This window comes from Balaenoptera borealis, assembly GCF_965194805.1.
Source record: "Balaenoptera borealis genome assembly, chromosome: 1".
In the NCBI taxonomy this organism is placed as follows: Eukaryota; Metazoa; Chordata; class Mammalia; order Artiodactyla; family Balaenopteridae; genus Balaenoptera; species Balaenoptera borealis.
In genome coordinates, this window is record NC_138860.1 from 16,423,788 (window position 1) to 16,444,594 (window position 20,807).

Consider the following 20,807-nt stretch of genomic DNA (forward strand, 5'->3'; position numbering starts at 1 on the left):
GTGACACCTGAGTTGAATCTTGAGGGGGTAAACTAGCCACACAGAGCACTAGGAGGTCAGAGTCTGGGGAGCAGCCTGAACAAAGTATGGAAATGGAGAACAGCATCTGGGTGCAGATAAAGATTTCAGGACTATGGGACAAGTAAACTGAGATTTAGAGCGATGGCGTTGGTCCCAGTTTCCGCCTCTGCAAGATGAGAGGGAAGACTCCAAAACTGGCTTTTTCCGAGCACATCTCCCATGAAGAGGATGAATTTGGAGGGTGATTTACCTGAAAGGCTCTATATGCCTCCAATGCCATTTGTTTGCTTGTTTTAAAGAGTGATATCATAGCTTTGTTTAAAGATGCCAACATTACAGTACACCAGAAGTTGAAATCTTTGAATCCAACCAAATCCATGATAAAATATTTTTTAAACTGTGGTAAAATACACGTAACCTAAAAACTTACCATTTTAACCATTTCTAAGTGTACAGTGGGTGGCATTAAGTACATTGACATTGTTGTGCAACCACCACCACTATCCATCTCCAGAACTTGGTCATCACCCCAACCTGAAACTCTGAGCCCATGAAACAGTAACTCCTGTCCCTGGTAACCTGACCTTTGTTTTCAATTGTTGAACTCTTTGCCTTTCATGGAGAAGTCCCAGGCTGCTTTGCCACAGCATGCAATAGATGGAGCTATCCAATAGACAGCTCTGGACAGAGGGACCCCTGAGAGAGGGACAGCCATCAGTTTTTTGGGTTTTGCCACAAGGCTCATTAATTGCATTTTGAAGGCGCGTCAAGAGTTTCTCCTCTCAGTGTAGAGCATAGAACCCACCAGAGAAGCGTGTGCTCCCCCTAGAGTTTAGTGCCTGCATTGCAACAATACGGGCAAAAATAGCAGGCAAAACCTCGAATTGTTGGTGGATTTGGGAAGGGAAGGGAAGGACAAGATTTGAGAGCCACTAGGGAGTTTCTATGTACAACCTGTCCGTGCTTCTGAAACAGCACGGCCTCCCTTCCTCTCTCCCCAGGGCTGCCTTTCATAATCCTGCCAACACTTAAACCCCTTTTGCTTCCTAGACTGTCCCGAGTAATTGATAATGCTGATGCTTTAGTAAGCAATGCTGTTCTTCTAGTCAGTATGGAACAAATGTTTCAGCAAAGGACCACTGTGTTCCCAGGGATGACAGAAATCAAGTGAAACATAAAACGCAGGCCCTGACCACCTCTGGTCCCAAAGGCTTGCTTGGAACTTCTCACTGAATGGAAGCTTTCCTGTTTCTGCATTAATCTGTGTAATGCTGGCTAAGTTCCAACTCAGGTAATTACATTCTCCCTTACCCAAATCCCCCTGGAAAATTTAGTCCTTTCATGTGTCTTCTTGTGATTTTTCAGTTTTTGTGTTTTGCTCTTGACACGCAGCATTTTGCTGAAGACATTTTGCCTTTCGGTGAGAGGACAGAGAGGGTGGGCCCATTGGTCCTGTGCATTATCTTCAGAAGAATTGTAGGGCTAAGGAAAGGTGGTGGAGCCATGCTGAGCAGAGCAGAACCCTGGAGATTGCGAGGCCAAAGGAGATGCCCTGATGAGACTCCTCCCTCAGGTAGGTATGTGATGAAACCTCTGGTTATTCACTGACTTCTCAGTATAAAGCCTCCATAACCTCTGTAGTGAGACAGCCAGTTTTATCACTCCTTTGGCAAGTGATTCGAACTTATCCCTAAATGGGACCCCTACCACCAGGGTGTTGCCAATCCACCCTCTGTTTCTCATGTTTGATTGACAAATGGTCTGTTGTTCAGTTCCCCAGGGTTATGATCTAGATTTTACTTTGGGCTGAAGGAGTTGTAGACATTTTGGGTTATTTGGATCCCCAAATCACTAAAACATGGCAGCAATTTCTCAGTAATTATAGTTTTAAATGTCACCTGGTCCTCAAGCTGTGATCAATTTCGTGATACCCTTTGACTCGTGAAGCATTTATTGAATAACTGTGTCCCCTTCCCTTCCACCTGAGTCGCCTTAAGGAAGTTAGCTAACAATTTTGTGCTTTGGTTTTCTTACTTGTACGTTGAGAGTGATAAGAATAACTACTTCATAAGATGGTTGTGATGATTAAATGGGAGTGCAGGGAAAACCATTATTATACTATCATTAGTAGTATTACTAGTGTTAGTATTATTATAAGATATTGTATTAAGCAAACATACTGTGGAACCGATCTAGAACAGGGGTCCCCATCCCCCAGGCCTGTTAGGAACCCTGGGCCGCACAGCAGGAGGTGGGGGGGGTGCGAGTGAGCGAAGCTTCATCTGCCGCTCCCCATCGCTCCCCATCACTCACATTACCGCCTGAACCATGCCCCCCTGCCCCCCACCCCACCCCCACTTCTGTGGAAAAATTGTCTTCCACGAAACCTGTCCCTGGTGCCAAAAAGGTTGGGGATCGCTGATCTAGAAGATAATGAAATACTCAAAAAATCTCTTAAATAAAATGAAGATGCCAAGATGACTAAGCAATGGTCCTGCCTCAGTATGTTTATAATCTAATGTAGGAGTCTTATATTCTTCTTCACTGTTGTCATCCTAATACCTAGATCCATGCCTGGCATTTATAGTGGGAGGCCAAGAAATGTTTGTTAATAGGATGAATGTATAAAGGACTTAAACACAAACATACAGAAGGGAAATTACCAATGAGGGGAATTGAGGACAGCTTCATAGAGAAGTTTGCATTTGCTCTTTGATTGGATTCTTTGATTGAATTCAATCTTTGAAGAGTAGATATGATTTTGAAAGACGGTGAAGGAAGTGAAAGGCCCTCAAAATCACTTACTGGAACAGTGTTTCCCAGTCTTTTTTGGATCATAGCACATGAAGAAAATAATAATATTTATACAGGACACTGGTCAAAGGCTCTACATAAGGACATGATCCCCAAGAGAACAGAGACCTTGACCATCTTGGTCAACTTTGTATCCCCAACACCTAGGATGGTACTTAGCAGATATTAGTTGAATAGGAGCAAAGGGGAAAGCATGAGCAAACGCTTAGAGTTGGTCTGTAAAAGGCATGACTCGGGGCACTGGGGTGCAGGATTCATAAGAAAATGTAGAAGGAGTCAAGAAACTTTAGAGGCAGATCTAGGGTGCCTTTGAATGCTGTACCAAATTGTGTGTATTCACTAGGGCATGGGATCCATTAAATATTTTGGATTGGGAGCTCTTAGTAAGAAAGACAATCCTGGGCGGGGGCTATGTAAAGGATAGAGTGAAAAAACACTGGGAGAAGAAAATCAAGAAGGCAGCTATTTGTAGTGTCTGGATGGCAGACAATGAGGGACTGAAATAGGAAGGGGAATGTGAAGGAAGGACATGAATTTGACACTTGAGTTGAGAAATAGTTGGTAGGACCTCACTGGAATGAATGGAAAAGGGCAAGGCAAGAGTCATATTACCACTAGTGCGCGATTTCACCTTAGACAATGTACTTAGCCTCTCTGCCTGTTTCCTCATCTACAGAATGAGAGACCTGAACTATTCCTTCAGTCCCATTAATTTCTAGTATTTTAGAATTCTCTAATCTTATCAACTTTTCAATGAATTAGAAAGGTCTCTCTTCCTCATCCCCCCCCACCCCTCCTCAGCCTCAGTTTGTGGTGGCATTTCACCTTCTTACTTTGGACTCCCTTAGTCCTCTGAAAAATTTCAGGCCAACATTTCATTCAAGTGTAGCATAGAGATCCTTAGGGCACAGGGTGGAGTAGTGTTCCCTACCCCATCTGAAGATACTCAACTGGCAATTTCTTCCCTCTACTTTTCTCTTATTCATTGGGTCTTCTAGGGAGACCCCTGCCATAGACCTTTCTCTTATGAGTAAGGATTGTGTCTTATTCCTGTTTGCCAATCCAAGCCTGACATAGAATAGCTGCTCAAAAGTAGGAGGGATGAATGAATGAATGAGTAAATGAGTTGATGATGGGGAGATATACCTTGGATTATATCTTTCTGGCCACCGGAAAGTTCTGGTCAGATGCATTGTGACAGGAGACTGGTAGCATCATCTTTTGATTTTTTTCTCTTCTTTCCTTGAGAACTCTTAAGAATCTAAATGATTTTCTAAACTTTTGTTCTCCTAGAGCTATTGCTGTTATTTGCTCCTGAGCCTTTCCCATCCACAAGTGGTTACCTGCCTAAGCTCATTTGAAGGCTGGGGAATCAGTTGTGTCATCCTTTTCTCTTACGATTAGAACACCAACAGTTATGTGCACAGAAATTCCATCCATGGTATCAACACAGACTTTCCAGGATAGAGACCTAGAATGAGTTAACAAGCACCAACACATTTGCTAAACTTAAAAGAATACTCTATTATTGCGTGGCAATTGGTAAAGAACTTATTAATTAAGGATATGAGACAGAGAAATCTCCCAAGGGGCAAAAAGCCATTACAAAGACATTGTGGAACCAATCTAGCAGTTAATGGAATATTCAGAGGTTCTTTAAAAAAAAAAAGAGAGTGAGAGAGGGGGTCACTTTTCAAAAGAATAGGTATCACCAAATTAACGATATATTACAGATTGTGGAAACTTACCAAAAGACAGGTAAATTCTAAAAACAAAACAAAAAGCCTCAGAAGCATTTTTTGTGTGTGTGTGGTTCTAAATTTTGTTTTGTTTTGTTTTATAGCGCAAATATTTTGTATTGTAAGATATCAACAAACAGCCCCAAACTGGCTGGCTAGAAGCATTTGTTCTAATACAATCCAGTCTTTCTATTGTAACATCCCTAGATCCTAAACATACACCCACACCACCACAAAGCATAAAAGTAAATTGAGATGGAAATCAGAATCAAGCTAGTGTTGCACAGGAGAATTAACAGTACATTTGCTTTTGTTCTGAGACGGAGGGCATTTGGAGACAAAATAAATAACTCATTTCAAGTGCCTGTGAGTTGTTTGTTTAAGACATAACTCAAATTAACAAGAAATGCCAGGCTCTCCTCTGTTTCCCTTTTTTAATTGTAAGTTTTCCCCCTACAGATTATCTGGTGGTATGAGAACAGTGCTGTGTTTTAGAGAGGGATTTGGTGAATCTCACCAAATGCAGAGGACTACCCGGAAGTTGGGTCCTCTGGAGTGATAACAGAGGTCTGCCATACCTGTTCTATTAAGATGCTTATCTTCAGAAGGACCTCCTAGCTCCAGCCCTGTGCGCCAGCACCCACAGGCACTGGCTGAAGCAAGCCTCCCAACCACACAGCATCACAAAACACGTGGTCACAGGATCCTAATAACTCAGTGTGTTGGACCCCAGTGAGCCTTTCGTCTCTGAGGCAAAACCAGACCTGAGAAATATCTTCATCAGACGAACAGCGTATATGTTAAGAGCACGAGAATGAGAAAAATCAGGGACATCAGCTTGTTCATGTTGCAATTCAAACATAACCTAGACCAATCCTCTGTACACAAATAATATATTCATAAGTGAAAACTTGTGAATTATTTATTCCACATTTTGGGGGGGAGGAGTGAGATGCATTTACATTAATGAACATAAGATGGTTAAGTAGAAAGATCACTGGACATGGAAGGTGAACATTTGATTTTGAGTATGTATGAGCAACTCCCTAGCTCAATACGTCTCTAGGACGTATTGCTCAGACTTACTGAGCCTTCTCTTTCTCATCTGCAAACGGGGGTAAAATCACACTTGCTCTGCCTGCCTCATAGAGTAGATGTAAAGATCATATAAGATAAAATGTGCCAGAGCACTATACCATCTATAAAGGTTTAAGATGGTGGTGGTGGTTATGATGATGATGATAATGATGATGATGATGATGATGATGATGATGAATTATTAGCTCAGAGCAATTACCCTAGTCTGTCTTTAAAGGCAATGACTAAGCTTTGTGATAAATGGTGGGAGAAATGGAAAGACAGCTTTTGAGAAAGAAGTTCCATGAGAATGTAAACATTTATCATAATAGAAGTGATTCCATAGTGCCATTAAATATTCTGTAAAACAGAATATATTTATTTGCCCTTGATTTTCAGACAAAACCCAAACCACAATAACATGTGTGGCTCATAACACAAACAAGGATATATTGCCAGAAAATAGCTGTCACTGTGATGTCAAACCTGGTCTATCCCAGCACTTAGGCTTATTCTTTTCCCGTGTCTGCTTCATCTGCACCAGGATCTCCATCCCTGTTGCCTATCCTAGATTTCAATGTCTTTTTCAACACTCCTGTTCTACATATTTAGTTTCTGAGTGTCATTCTACTTGATGAAAATGATAGCGGCCAAATGGGAGTTGAATAACTTGGCTTGCTTTCTATAACCTACCTGCTAAATATTATACCAAACATCCCAAAATACGCATCTTCTGTCTTTGTCCTGCTGTCTCCAAATAAAGTTAGATTTTTCTTTTATTGTTCTCTCCAGTTTCATGAGCTTGACCCATTGTTGGGCTCAGTCTTCCTAGGCCTATCTTTTTGCAGTTTTACATTTGAGTCCATCAGAGTGTTCTTTATCTAGTTGGTTATATTGGTTTCTGTAGACTAATCTCCCAACACTTGTTTTGGTAATTGGCATTGCATGTAATTAAGGTAGAATTTAATTTCATAGTGTCTCTCAAGTGCCTTGAGTGTCTTTTAGGATTCCTTTTAGTTTTTGTTCATAGGACTATTAGGTGCTTAAGAGGTTGGCTCATGGAAAATCCCTCTCTATCCCCGTCTCTTCTTTGATATTACAAAATTTCATAGTAGTGCTGTGAACTTTCCACCATAATTCCCTGTTTTCACTACCTGTTTATCCCTTAAAACTTTTAAACTTTCTGTTCTCTCTGCCTGGAACAGTCTTTCATATCTGTCCTTTGCATATCAGGCTCTTTCTCATCGTTAGTTCTTCATTTTAATGTTATACCCTCAGAAAGGAACTTCATGGTTATAATAATTAAAGTAGCCTTTGATATATACACACCCATCCACCTACCCACACACTTACTTGTTCTCATCACCCTATTTATTACTCTCATGACATTTAACATGATTGGTAACTATCATGTTGACTGATTTGCTTCCCCATGTGTTCTCTCTCTCTCCCACCCACACCGTATCTACCCACTATGCCTTGGATCTTGTCCGTCTCTTCACTGATATTTCCCAGTTCCTGGCACAGGGTCCATCCAATAAATATGCGCTGGAGGAATGAATGGTCTATTTCTACATTATTCTGTAAGCTCTAAGCAGGCAGGGTCTAAATATATTAAATGAGTGAAATTGTTATTAAAGGGAAAATCAATTTTTAGAGCGCAAACAAAATTGAGATTATTTATTCCATAATTTTCATTTTGTAGGTAAGTGTTCAAAGAAGTGAAATAATTTGTACAAGGTTTTATTCTTTAGTGAAAAAGCCAGGAGTAGAAGCTAAGTCTTTTGATGTCCAGAGGAGTAAGCATCAATTAAAGATCCTCTTCCCACTGGCACTTATATCCCAGCTGTCTCTACTGTATGAAGCAGAGTCTCCTCCCATTCACCTCTATTCACTGAAGTCCTGCTCAAAAGATCTTATCTTTTTCAAGTTTTACTTGAGTAAGCCCAATCAACTCTAGTCTTATCAGGTGCTCTGTAAATTGTTTAGCTCTTTCTTTTTTCTTTTCTTTCTTTTATCTTTTTTTTTTTTTTCTTTTTGGCTGTGCCACATGGCATGTGCCATCTTAGTTCCCTGACCAGAGATGGAACCCGTGACCCCTGCAGTGGAAGCACAGAGTCTTAACCACTGGACTGCCAGGGAAGTCCCTGTTTAGCTCTTTCTATCCCTGCCCTCCTGCCTAGATGGTAGATCTGGGACTCGTTTTTCAATGACATTTCCTCACTGAGGTAGATCGAAAAAAAGGGCCACACTATTTTGCATCTCCTCCCATTAAGAGGTGGAGTCCATTTCTCCACCTGATTCTATTTCTTGAATCTGGGCTTAGCCATTTGACTTGCTTTGGCCAATGGGATATTGACAAACATGTTTCAAACAGAGGCTCAAAAAATGCTTGTGACATTAGGGTTTGCCTTCTCTTGCTGCAGTTGGAATCCTGAGGCCACCATATGAAAAAGCACACACTAGCCTTCTGGAAAGGCCACATAAAGAAAAACCTGAGCACCTTGACTGGCTACCTTCCAACTGCTAGACATGTGAGTGGGGCCATCCTAGACCCCCTAGCTCTCAGTTTATCTGCCAACTGACTGCAGACCTATGAGTGAGCTCAGGTGAGAATATCAAAGGAATTGCCCAAATGAACCCAGCACAAATTGCCAACCCACAGAATTGTGAGCTAACAAATGACTGTTGTTTTAAACAGCTCTGGGATGTTTTGTTACACAGCAAAAGCCAACCGATATACTCACTATGCTTCCCGCATTGCTTTCTAGTTATCTTTATTTGCTGCTTCACAGGTGTACTTCATTAGTGGATGATCCACTTATCCCCATTTCACAGAGAGGAAAAGTCAATGCCAAGAGGCTTTTCTAGTATTGATGTCCTGACAGGCTTAATTCTTTAGATCCCATGCATTAGAGATAAATCCTCCTTAGACATTTTTCAAGGGAACAGCCACTAAGAATGTTCAGAAAGGAATTAGAAAGTTAAGGATGTGCAGACAGCACCTGAAAGCTGGACTCCAAAACTATAAGCCTGAGCTTAAATAGGGCTTATAAAGTTAATAAAGCCAGTATCCAATTTTGTTTGTTTACCTCTTATTTTTCAACCAGCAGCTATCAAACATGCACAAAGAATCTAGGCTGTTCCAAGGCCACAGTCACTAGAACCCACACAATAATCAGCACAATAATTATCAATAGTATTTATTGATCATCTTTAAATGTTAGGCACTTTTCACATCCATATCTCTGATGCCACAATAGCCCAACTAATAGTTATATTTACCTTCTACAGAATAAGAAACTAAGGCCTGGAAAAGTTAAGAAACTAGCCCCAAACCACACAACTAGAAAGGCAGAGAACTGAAATCCAAGCCAGGGTTAGCCTATGACCTTTCTCATCTAGGCTTTTCCTCCCTTGGATTGACTGCAATGCAATTCCTGTTTCCTTCCACATATTAAGGATGCAGATCATGAGCCCCACATCCAAGGATACCTGCAGGGACTGTTCCTTAGCAAGAAAGCAGAGTCTCTGTCATGTATCAAAATGTAAGTGATTTCACTTTCAAACAGCTTAAGTCTGTTATCCTTGGAATACCCCTAGAAAAGCCTCCTATTTGTCCACAGCATTTACTTTTCAACTCAAGTTTTGAGGAGGCAGAAGGGAATACATTAAGCCATGAACTAGACGCATTTTTTTTTTCTAACTCAGAGCCAGATAAAGTAAAATAAGACCTTCCCAAACTTCTGAATTAAATTCCTTAAAAAATCCTCAGAGGAGACCTCAATATTTAAAAACGTAAGAGAGGTCAGCCTTGAAGCCATGAACAGCCTTTATAAATACTTTTTATGTTCCCAGTAAGAGACCAATGCACAGCACACTCAGCTCTGTTAGTGGCATTTTACACTTCTTAAACTAGTAAAAATGGACGCTGTGCTTTTCATTTTATTTACTGGATCATCTCTTACCCGCTAGCTCCATTTTAGTATCTCCCTTCCCCCTCAGTTACAGGCTTATAAAATCAGTTTACTTCGTTGCATCTAACAGGTATTTGTTTTTTACGTGCTCCATATCCACAGGCCTTTATAATTTTGTGATTTTAGCATCTCACTTCCTGGAGCCTGCTTCTCAGGTCCTTCTGTTTGCACTTAAGTGTAGACCTGTCCATGTCCCCTCCTTGACAGCTAGCACCTGACTTTAGTTTCCATTGTATCCCGTGCCTAAGACAGTTCCTGACACATGTAGGGGCTTATAGTGTCACATTGCATTATACCTTTTTGTATCCCAACTCTACACACTTCCTACTTTGCACGTAGAGGGAATTCTCTAAATATTGTGAATTAATTAATGGAGGGACAATGGGAATGATCAAAGTAAGGGAAGTTCATCATGATTGTAAGCAGCTCTTAGGGGCAGGAGATCAATGACAATTCCCTTCCTCCATTTTTATTTATTTTTAAAAAGACAGGGTTCCTCTCCTTCATCAATTCCTTTCCCCCAATACTCCAAACTCGATATCTAACCTTGTTAAAATAAGCCAGTTTCTTTTCCCTACAAGGCCAATTTCATAAATATAATCCTGCTAACTTACATACCAGCTGAAACAGGCTGGGATCTGGGACCCGGGACCCTTTGCCGCAGCGCTTGCACCTGGACAAAATCTCCTTGGGCAACAAAGAAACGATAAGGGACCCAAAATAACTGTGTGCATGAGCAGTTGGGGCAAATTATGAACAAGATACAAAAAGACCAAATCGCAACTGCCACTTCTGAGGTGTGGGGAGCAAAAGCAGGAGACCGTGCCCGATCCCTGCACACAGCCCACCCCTCGGGCCGGACCACTGGAACCGCCCCTACCCTCACCCCATTTAAGGGACCAGCTCGCCCCCCGCGCAGGGAACAAGCAAGGGAAACTGTTATTGTTTTTGCTCCCTCATGCTGCAGCTCGAGTCCCAATAAAGTCTTGTCTGAATTTCTCATCTGGCCTCTTATCAATTTCTTTTGATTAAGGAGTCCAAGAACCCTGGTCGATAACACAGCCATTTTAAGAACCATAGCAGACTATCTCAATCTTTGTGAGAATTAAGTGACCAAAGCCACTTAAAAAGCACATCTTAGCAATTCTTTCAGTTCCCTTAAAAACAGCAGCACTCTATAGAAGCCAAATTGCAGAATCCAATTCAGGATGTAAATTACCGCAAAAGAAAAGGAAATAGCGGCCGGAGTTCTCCATTGTCAGGTTATACCTACTAAGCTAAAATTCATGCATCTGGAAAATAATATAACATTAAAAAAAAAAAAAACTGATTTCCCTTGAATTAGAACCACTTCTGATTTGGTTCCTCTTGCATCTGCTTCAACCAAACTTGTTGAAATGAAGTTATCGAAATGTCTGTGCTGGGCGATCAGGCAGCACCAGGACAGCACAAAAGAGACGAGAAAAGAGCAAGAGGAAGGGAATATGTCACATCCTGACTACAGGGAAACAGTGCAAAACATCTAATCACAGCAGTGCCAGGGAACTTGAACCTGTCCAAAAAGATCCCGAGCTCTCCGTGTTTAATTGCCGTTGATGGCTGCTGGCCGGTCATGCATGACGACGGGTGCGGGTCTAGCTGCTCCCTGCCTGTGTTCATTGCTGTCAGCCTTCACTCCTGGTGATAAACATGGTCCTCAGAGCCTGCGAGAGGGGGTCTGGGCCAGAGCTGGGGGTGGGGGAGGCTGGAGAAACCCCTCAGAGACACAAAGCGCCTTGAACGTAAATAACCCATAGCTAAACAGAGGTCTTTAGAAATAAAAACATTATAACCAGCTTCCAGCCTTACTTCCTTTCCTCAAGTATCCTGCAGATTTGTTTTCTCTCAAGGAAAACAAATCTAGGACACCCTCTGCAGATGGGTAGGACATCAGTGACCTGAGGTATGTCAACTGGCCAATCGTGAATCTCCTGTTTGATCGATTCTATTTCAGCACATGCTTGATGCTGGATGGAGAAATGTGAATTGCACTTGAATAGCAAAGGGCATTATGGCTTTTTGTCGACTCAGTACTTTTAAACTTCTTTCTGTCTGCATAAGAGGCAACATCTTGTTTCTATTGATTCCGATGACAAGAAAAAACCCCAAGCTCTTGGGGGAAATGATGGTTTAGGAAGTCTAGTGTGGCATTGATAATTTGGAAGGAGTTCATCAATCCTTTTGCTGCTTAATTATTCATTTTTAGTGTGGGGTGAGTCGAGAACTTCTCTGAAGTGAAGACCCCTAGAGAGACTGCATTAAGGCATGACTCTGTGAGAAAGCTCAAAATGCAAAAGTTCCAGGCAGAACAAAATGGTGCAGTTGAGATTAGGAACAACTTGCCACAGAAGGCCGGTCACTTGTCTACACCCCATGAAGTGTTGGGGAGAGCTTAACTTCTCTCTGGGTTTTAATTGCCTCATCTCTAAAAATAGACATTTCTACCTCATGGGGATGTTCTGAGGATTAAATGAGCTGATGTCTACTTATGAGCTTCCTCTGCCGATAAATAGACAAACTGCAGGCACGTAAGGACAAGGATTTGTACCTATTTATTTTTGTAAACTTAGTGATAGAGCATAATGGTAAATGGTACAAGCTCTGAAACTAGTCAGGACAGATTTGAAGACTGACTGTGTTACTAACTAGCTGTTTATTTGTGTGTTAATTTTTTTTTAATTTATTTTAACTTGTGTGTTAATTTTCTCATCTTAAAAATGGAGATAATTATTCTTACCTGAGAAACAGTTGAGATGACGTGCCTAAGAGATCTGACATACAGTAAATATTCAATAAATGGTAATAACTCCCAGCTCCCAGCTCCAAGCACATATCCAAGAACAAAAATTTAGAAATAAGTTTATGGTACCGAAAATTAAATCATCCACGGCAGGAATACAGTTTTTGTTGATTGGCAATTTGACATGAACTGTGTAAATATCTTAGCTATTTTCTCAGCAAGAACCAAAAACAAAGGATGGGAGCAAGGAAATTTCGTTTCATTATCATAAAGGCTCTTTTCTCCACAACAAAACTAGTTTCACCTTTTCTTCTGATTATGTAAACACTTGTTCGTTGTGAAAAAAAATTTTTTAAGCCAACCAATCACTAAAAGGAAAGAGAAGAAAGTCAAAATCACCTGAAATTTCACAATCCCGTGATAACCATCATTAATATGATAGGAACCAGCAACCCCATTTCTGGGTATCCAGGTGACTCAAGCAACACGAGCTGGGGGGGCGGGACGGGCAACCCTCCACGCAGTGGAAAATCAAGCTATAACTTATAGTCGGCCCTCCCTAGCCTCGCTCCCTCTATATCTGCGGTTCCAAATCCTCAGTTTCAACCAACAGCAGATTATGAAGTGCTGTAGTATTTACCATTGAACAAAAACATTCGCGTATAAGTGGACCCTCGCAGTTCAAATCCGTGAGGTTCAAGGGTCAACTGGATGTCCAGAGAAAGTGAAATCGGGATCTCAAAGAGGAATTCGGCACTCCCGTGTTCATAGCTGCATTATTCACAGAAACCAAGATAGCTTGTAACGTATCCGAGCCAGAGATTGACTTGCTGCTCACCACACCCATTTCCTTTTCCTGGGGACTCAGATAGACTTCACTGGCCGGCATTCAACTCAGTTAGGGGTGGTCATGTGACTGATTTCCAGCCAATGAAATGTGAGAAGGGATATGTTACACCTTCGGGTCAAGCCCGGAAATTTTTCCTGTGATTGATCCTCCTTGCTCTTTCCCTTTTGGATTTGCTGCAGGAGAGTACAGTGTCTTGGAAGTCTGTGTTGAAGATAATAGAATAAAAATAATGAAAGGAAAAGGGCGTCCTGAATCATTGCCTGTAAGAGATCTATCTGCCCATCAGAAGCACCCCTCTGCCCCCATTTGGACATTACATGAGTGACAATTAAATGTCTATTGTATTAAGCCTCTGAAATCTCAAAGTTTATCTCTGCAGCAGCTTGTGCTGCCTTAATTGTATGATAGAGCATTTTCTCACATCCCTATGAGCAACAGGTGTTATTTTATACATTAATTTTTTAAAGAACCATAGCAGCAAAAGAAAAATATTTTTTCTTTTCAAAAATTTCTACTGATTATTTTATTTCTTATCTTTTTGTATATGGTGAAACCATAAAAACGATGGTGAATAATAATGGCAATGGCATACACCCTCTCTTGTTCCTGATTTTAATTAAAATGGGTTTACCTGTAAGTATCAAAACTTTTCTCTAACATTATCTTCTATTAACTTGGTAGTCTTAACTTCCACATTTAGTTCTTTGATTCATCCTTAGTCTATCATTGTATTTGAGGTTAAATAGAGATCATATTTTATTTTTCTCTGTAGAGTGAATCAGCACCATCTCTATATTGTCTGTTCTTTCATCATGAATTTGTGATACACTTTTATCAAAAATTAAGCTCATGTGGGTTTGGACCTAAGAATTCTATTCTGCCCATTGGACTATTGTCCATTATTGAGTTGTACCATGATGAACTACTTTTTTTTTTTTTTTTTTAAAGCAAATCTTCATATCCTGTAAGCTGTCTCCCCTTTTCCCTCTTCTTTTTCAGAGGTTGGTTAACTTTTAGTAGTTTATTTTTCTGTCTACAATTTTAAAAATAAATTATTGACTAAAATTTAGAATACATTTTTCAGTTCCTCAAAAATATAACTTTCTTTGCACTTTAATTTTAATTAAGATTCTGATAATTTATGGATTAATTTTGGGATAATTAAAATCTTTTAAATTCATCTAAGAATATGAAATGGCTTTATATTTGCATCTTTTAAAAAATATCCACAGTGCCTTCTTAATGGTAGATCTTTAATAATAATCTTTTAAAATATTTTCTATGCTACTTCAAATTTTCTACTCCTTGGACTAATTTTCATAATTTATTTATTTTTTTGTTAAGAAACCATTTATTTTTCTACATTTTCTTTTCTTTTTTCTTTATTCTCAATAGATTTAAATCTAGTGTCATTTTTATGTGTAATCTCTTCTGTTTCTGTGGTTATGACTCCTTTATTGTACTAATTTTGATTATTTTTGCTTTTTCCTTAATTAGGCTCCAAGGCATTTATCTATTTGATCAGTTCTCTTTTTATTTTCTAAGAAAATCAGGATTTTCATTTTTAAAATTCTACTAATTATTTTCTATTTACTTATTATAGCTTTTATCTTTATTACTTTCTTCTCTGTTTGTTGTTGATGTTCTATTTTGACAGATTTTTTAAAATCTCTTAAAATGACTAAGTCAATTAATTTTTATTCCATGAATTTTAATAATAAATGTTGTTAAATCCATAAACTACCCTAGATTTACAGTTGTGTTCTGTGAAATACGCCTTTTCATTGCTTTCTAAATACTCTTCTTCCAACCAGGAGAGTATTTTGTAATTTCCAAATAGTTAAGGGAGGATTTGGGGGTCATCTTTTTATTATTTATTTATAATTGTGTTGGGTTATAATTAGAAGATATGGACTTTAAAGTCACTTTTTGCTCAAATACATGACCAGTTTTTGTTAATATTTCATGGAAATATAAAAGCAATATATGTTCTCTATTCATAGTATATTAAGTTGGTTGATTGTAATTTTTAATCCCTTAATGTATGTCCTTAGCTATTTTTTGTCTGCTATAGTTATCCAGTTCTAAATGATGCATATTTAAATTACCCACAATGAGTATTTGTTAAGCTATTATTTCTTTAGATATTTAGCTTTATATATTTAGCTGCTCTGTTGTTTGATACCCAGAGGTTTGTTACTCTTATATCTTCTTTGCAAGTTGCCTTTTATTATTACATACTGTCCCTCTTTATTCTGCTAGTTCTTTGAATGTTATTTTTCTCCTTGTCTGACATTCATATCACTTCCACTTTCTCCCCGATCATGAAAGACATGATGTTCTTTCACTAGAAGAATTCAGCTCATTCATCTTTACTTTTACAACTGATAGTTTTGATATTTTTCTTACTATCATATCTCTATTTTATATTTATTTACTTTGCTGTTTCTTTTTTCCCTTTATCCTTCTTTTTTTTCTGGTTTGATCAAATTGCTATTCATTCCTCTTTCCACCATTTTAAATTTACTAGTTCTATTATTTTCAGGTTTTATAATTCCACTCTCCATTCCTAACAGGCATAATCAAATACATATTTCTGTATTTTTTTGTGGAAACAAGATATCTATTATTATACCCTCTATTTCTTCTTTCACTACTCCTGCCCATCCCATAAGATGAGAATTTCAGAAGGTTTTTACTCACCTGGTCCACAGCACACATACCATCTCCCATAAATACAATAATGGGGATGCTTTTATTCCCCATTTCTCCTATACCCACCAACTCCTGTTTTGTTTTACTAGTTTAATTCTTTTTGTTTTAGATAATAATTGGGTTTTCCTTTATATAATATAATTTCTATTTTAGAAATCATTATTTAGCATTTGTATCACACATTGCTAGTTACTCTATCATTAATCGTTTAGATTTAGCTGTATATATTGCAGTGTTTATTGTTCATCACTTGCATCTTTTCTTTATCTTCCATCTTAAAATGTCTGGTCTATCTCATCTGCTATTTCACTAGAGCCTTTTTGTGAGTACTTTCTTCAGATAGAGTGCATGGAAGAAAAGTTCTCTGAGCTCTTGCATATCTACAAATTTATTTTTTTTATACTGATAAGTAAATATTATCTTAACTGGGAATAACTTTCTTGGGTCACAGTCTTTACACCCAGTAGTCCATAGCTATTATTCCAAAAATCTTCTAGTTTTCAGTGCTGTAGCTGAAAGGTCTTTTGCTTCCCATCTTCTCCTCCTCCTGCCCCTCCCCCTCCTTCTCCTTCCTCTTCTTCCTCCTCTTCCTCTTCCTCTTCCTCTTCTTCTTCTTCTTCTTCTTCTTCTTCCTCTTCTTCCTCTTCTTCCTCTTCCTCTTCCTCTTCTCCTTCTCCTTCTCCTTCCTCTTCCCCTTCCCCTTCCCCTTCTTCTTCTTCTCCTTTGTAAGTAACTTGTCTTATTCAGCCTAAAATATTTAGAAGTTCCTCTTGGGGTTCAGGAATTTTACCATACACTAAATATGTGCCTTTATCATCAAGCCTGCCTAGAGCTTCACAAACACTTTCAGTATTCAGACCAAAGTCTTTTTTCCTTCTATGTGCTTAATTTTTCCTTCTCCTTCATCTATTCCTTTTGGAACTCCTGTTATTTGTATATTAGAGCTCCTGGATCTACTGACTTTTACAATTCTGGTAAGTATTTTTTCCAGAAAGAATTTTATGCCATAATTAAATCTTTTTATATGTTTTTATTCATACACTTTCGTAGCTAGTCTAGTTGCCCTCTGTCTCCCCTGAAAGTTCTAGTTTGTGTTCTGGGTATTCTGCTTATTTTTCCCCTCTGGTTATTGATCCTCTCAAATGAGTTGTCATGGTTGAATTCATCTTGAGGCTTAGCTCTTGCTTCTGGGGTAGTTTAAGCATTAGAAATTCCATATAGGTTGGAGAAACAGCAGCCACTGCCCTGTGAGTCAGTGATATACTAGAGGGCAAGTGGCCGATTCCTTCTTGAGACATGGTTCCAAATTTCTTCCATTTCAAACGTGTGTGCTCTTCCAGCTTTGGGGGTTGGTAGGAATCAATCTACTTGTTCATAACTCCTCAGTGTCTCTTACAAGAATGCTTATGCAACCCAGCATTGCCTTTCTCTCTGGTTCATGTTCTATAGGCCAAATATTACCTAGGAAAAAAGTCTTGCACCAGCTCTCTCCACCCTCCAGGCCCTGCTGGTCTAGGAACACAGAGAGCTACCAGCTCAAGAGTAATTTTTTTTGGTTTAAAGATGGCCAGGGAGGGTGGACATATGGAGGATCCTATTCCCAGAATTACCCACATCAAATCTTTCTCTTTTTTTTTAAAGAGTTCCCTTATTTGATATTTTTATTTTACAAAATTATTTATTTAAAAAATACTCTGAGTGGAGGCAAAATTACAAGACGTGTGAAATATTTAAACTCAAATATTTGTGCACTTCAATTCAGAGAGAGAGAGAGAAAGAGAGAGAGAGGATACCTTCCCCTTAGCAACATGTCAGCTTGACTTTTGACTTTAACATTTATATATAATAGACTATGATATGTTGCCCCCCTTGACTTCTTGTCCTAGCCCCTGAAAGTGTTACAACAAATACTCTACCATCAATCCAGATGGCAAGCTACAGTAGATTCCTGGGGAGCAGCATTATATAAAATCTTTCTTAAATGAGATGAGATTTTCCAGTTACTGCTTACCTTGTAGCTATTAGTAATAAAAATCATTGCAAGTAATGTTTTATATGATGTTTTAAAGATTAGAAGCCTTGATCTGAGCCTGTATTTACTTGGGAATCCACTTTCCTCTACCTCTTTACCACTTACTTTCGTATATCTTGTACTGTTTATTATTTTCATGTCATATTGTCTTATTTATGGTATATTTTAACTTTATAAATATTAACTACTACTAATATTTTCTTATTTGTTCTTTCATAAATTGGGCTCTGTAAGTCTCTGAGGGTATTTCTTTAGCATATTAGGTCTGACCTCCAGCTTCCCTTTACCATCTCCATTGCTCCCCTTTAGGGAAGGACATGAAATTATTTTTTTAAATGTGCTGACACTTTTGTTATGAGTCTGATAAGGTATGGATGAAGAGTTACCCTCCTTTCGCTTTTGTTGGTACATAGTCAGTTACCTGAACTACTTCTGAGAGTTGATTTAAAGCACTGCCCTCCAGTCTGGAGGGAGGAAAATCAGCTCATTTGGTTTGGAGACAAAAATCTGACAGCTCTGTCAACGGTGTGAATATTTCGCTAGCAAATAACAAATCCTGACAAGCTGGACTTCATCATCTTCTGCAGCCCTGGGTGAGAGTGATGCCTGTGGTGAGAATGGAGATGAGTCAGAATTAGACATGGAACTTTCTGGAAGGTAGGGGAGTCTGGGCATAACCACAGCACATGTAAATACATACCCCCCCACACACACACGCACACACATACAGAGGTCTCTGAGACTGTGTATAATTCAGAAAGTTGGATTTTTGTTCTCTTCATGTAGAAATTACCAAAAAAAATCCAATGTTTGATGCTTTTTCAACATAACCAGATTGATGCACTTAATCTTACATGAAATCAACAAGCATGCATTTTCTGAGGAAATATGCTGTGTGCAGTCTTGGTCAAACACCAGAAAATAACAATAAATATAATATAGCCAAGGTTCTCCAACGCTATTAGGCAACATTTCTAGAAAGGAGTTGGTTAAGCTACAAATGGTGAGATTAGAATACAAATATTATAGGAGTTCAGAGACAGGAGAGATTAGCAAATTCGGAGTTGTCCAGGAAAATTCCATGAGAAAGGTGTAGTTTGAGTTGAATCTTAAAAGATGGGTGACATTTGGATTTGTGGAAAGGAGAAAGAACAGTTACAAATCACAGAAGTGGAAATAGACATGGTGGGTATAGTGGATGGTGAGAAAATCTTTCTGGTTCTAAAAAGTGTTGTGGTTTCTTCCAGCTAGAATCAAGGAATCTTGGGCTTAAAAAAAATTTTAAGCCCTGTATAGTCCTTTTCTGAAGGAAACAGATACTAAGAATCTTGGAAACTCAAAAGAGCAAGCAAATAGAGAAATTAAAGCTGGAGTCTGGCTTGGAGGGTGGAAGTTGAAGCTAGCTGTGAGCCTGGGGGATGTGATAGACATAGATACTGCTACAAAATGGCACCAGTTGTCTGTATTACTTTGTGTTTCATTTTCTGTCTTGCAAAACCATTTTCATGTTGTATTGTCATGTCATAATGTCATAATTTATATTATGTTTTAGCTGATTTTGACATTGGGTCTACATATTGGAACTTTCCATTATCAGATTCCATTAATCAGATTCTGGCCACTTCCCTGGTGGTACAGTGGTTAAGAATCCGCCTGCCAATGCAGGGGACATGGGTTTGAGCCCTGGTCCAGGAAGATCCCACATGCCGCGGAGCAACTAAGCCTGTGTGCCACAACTACTAAGCCTGCGCTCTACAGCCCCCAAGCCACAACTGGAGCCCGCGTGCCTAGAGCCCGTGCTCCACAACAAGAGAAGCCACCACAATAAGACTGCGCACCATAATGAAGAGTAGCCCCTGCTCACCGCAACTAGAGAAAGCCCGTGAGCAGCAATGAAGACCCAACGCAGCCAAAATAAATACATAAATACATACAAACAAACCACATGATAGGTATCAAAAAAAAAAAGTTTTCCCTGTAACTTGCTGGCTGAAGGGTACTTGCATGCATTCATTCATTTAATACTTAGCAGGTATTTGAGCACCTACAATGTCCCAAAGCCTGGGGAGAAATGCATCCACATACCATTCCTGCCCTCACAGAGCTTACAGGGCCTTAAAGTGTCTGGTGGTTTCTGAGGTCACTGAACACAACCTGCTCTTAAAGGATAAATCTTCCCTTCACTATTTAGTGACTACTTGGACATTTCTAATAATGAGGGGCTTACTTCCTCCACAGGGCAAACTGACTTCAGTGAATGCGTTGGAATAGCAGAAATTATTAGAAAATTAGTTCTTATATTAAAGTGACATTTGCCTCCTTAGAGTTGTTCTCAAACCATGGTGAGCACCGTTCTCCATAAAATGCTTTCAGAACTACAGATTATCAGGCCCCACTAAGAGCCATTGAATCAGAATCAATAAGGATCAGGCCCAGGAATCTTTTTTTTTTTTGAAGATATTTTTTTGATGTGGACCATTTTTAAAGTCTTCACTGAATTTGTTACAATATTGCTTCTGTTTTATGTTTTGGTTTTTTGGCCATGAGGCAGGTGGGATCTTACCAGGGATAGCACCCTCACCCCCTGCGCTGGAAGGCAAAGTCTTAACCACGGGACCGCCAAGGAAGTCCCAGGCCCACGAATCTTTTACTTTTTAACATCTTTATTGGAGTATAATTGCTTTACAATGGTATGTTAGTTTCTGCTGTATAACAAAGTGAATCAGTTATACATATACATATATCCCCATATCTCCTCCCTTGGCGTCTCCCTCCCACCCTCCCTATCCCACCCCTCTAGGTG

General features: G+C 39.3%; 1 protein-coding gene and 1 long non-coding RNA gene across 7 annotated transcripts in view; both read left to right on the forward strand.

Annotated features, from left to right (window-relative positions):
• Positions 1-20,807, forward strand: part of LOC309630682 — a 440,591-nt gene that overhangs the window by 246,644 nt on the left and 173,140 nt on the right. The gene's annotated exons all lie outside the window — the stretch shown is intronic.
• LOC309630453 (uncharacterized protein) overlaps positions 1-20,807 on the forward strand; it is a 311,054-nt gene that overhangs the window by 189,922 nt on the left and 100,325 nt on the right. For 4 of the 6 annotated variants that reach the window (XR_014245674.1, XR_014245675.1, XR_014245677.1 and 1 more), the window contains one exon: positions 1,072-1,594. Coding sequence is in view for 1 of the 6 variants with exons in the window: in XM_082395759.1 (XP_082251885.1) it covers positions 1,072-1,192 (121 nt within the window). In the remaining 5 variants the exon portion in view is untranslated. Of the gene's footprint in view, positions 1-1,071; positions 20,655-20,807 lie in introns of those variants that run through there. The other 2 variants (XR_014245679.1, XM_082395759.1) reach the window with 2 other exon arrangements.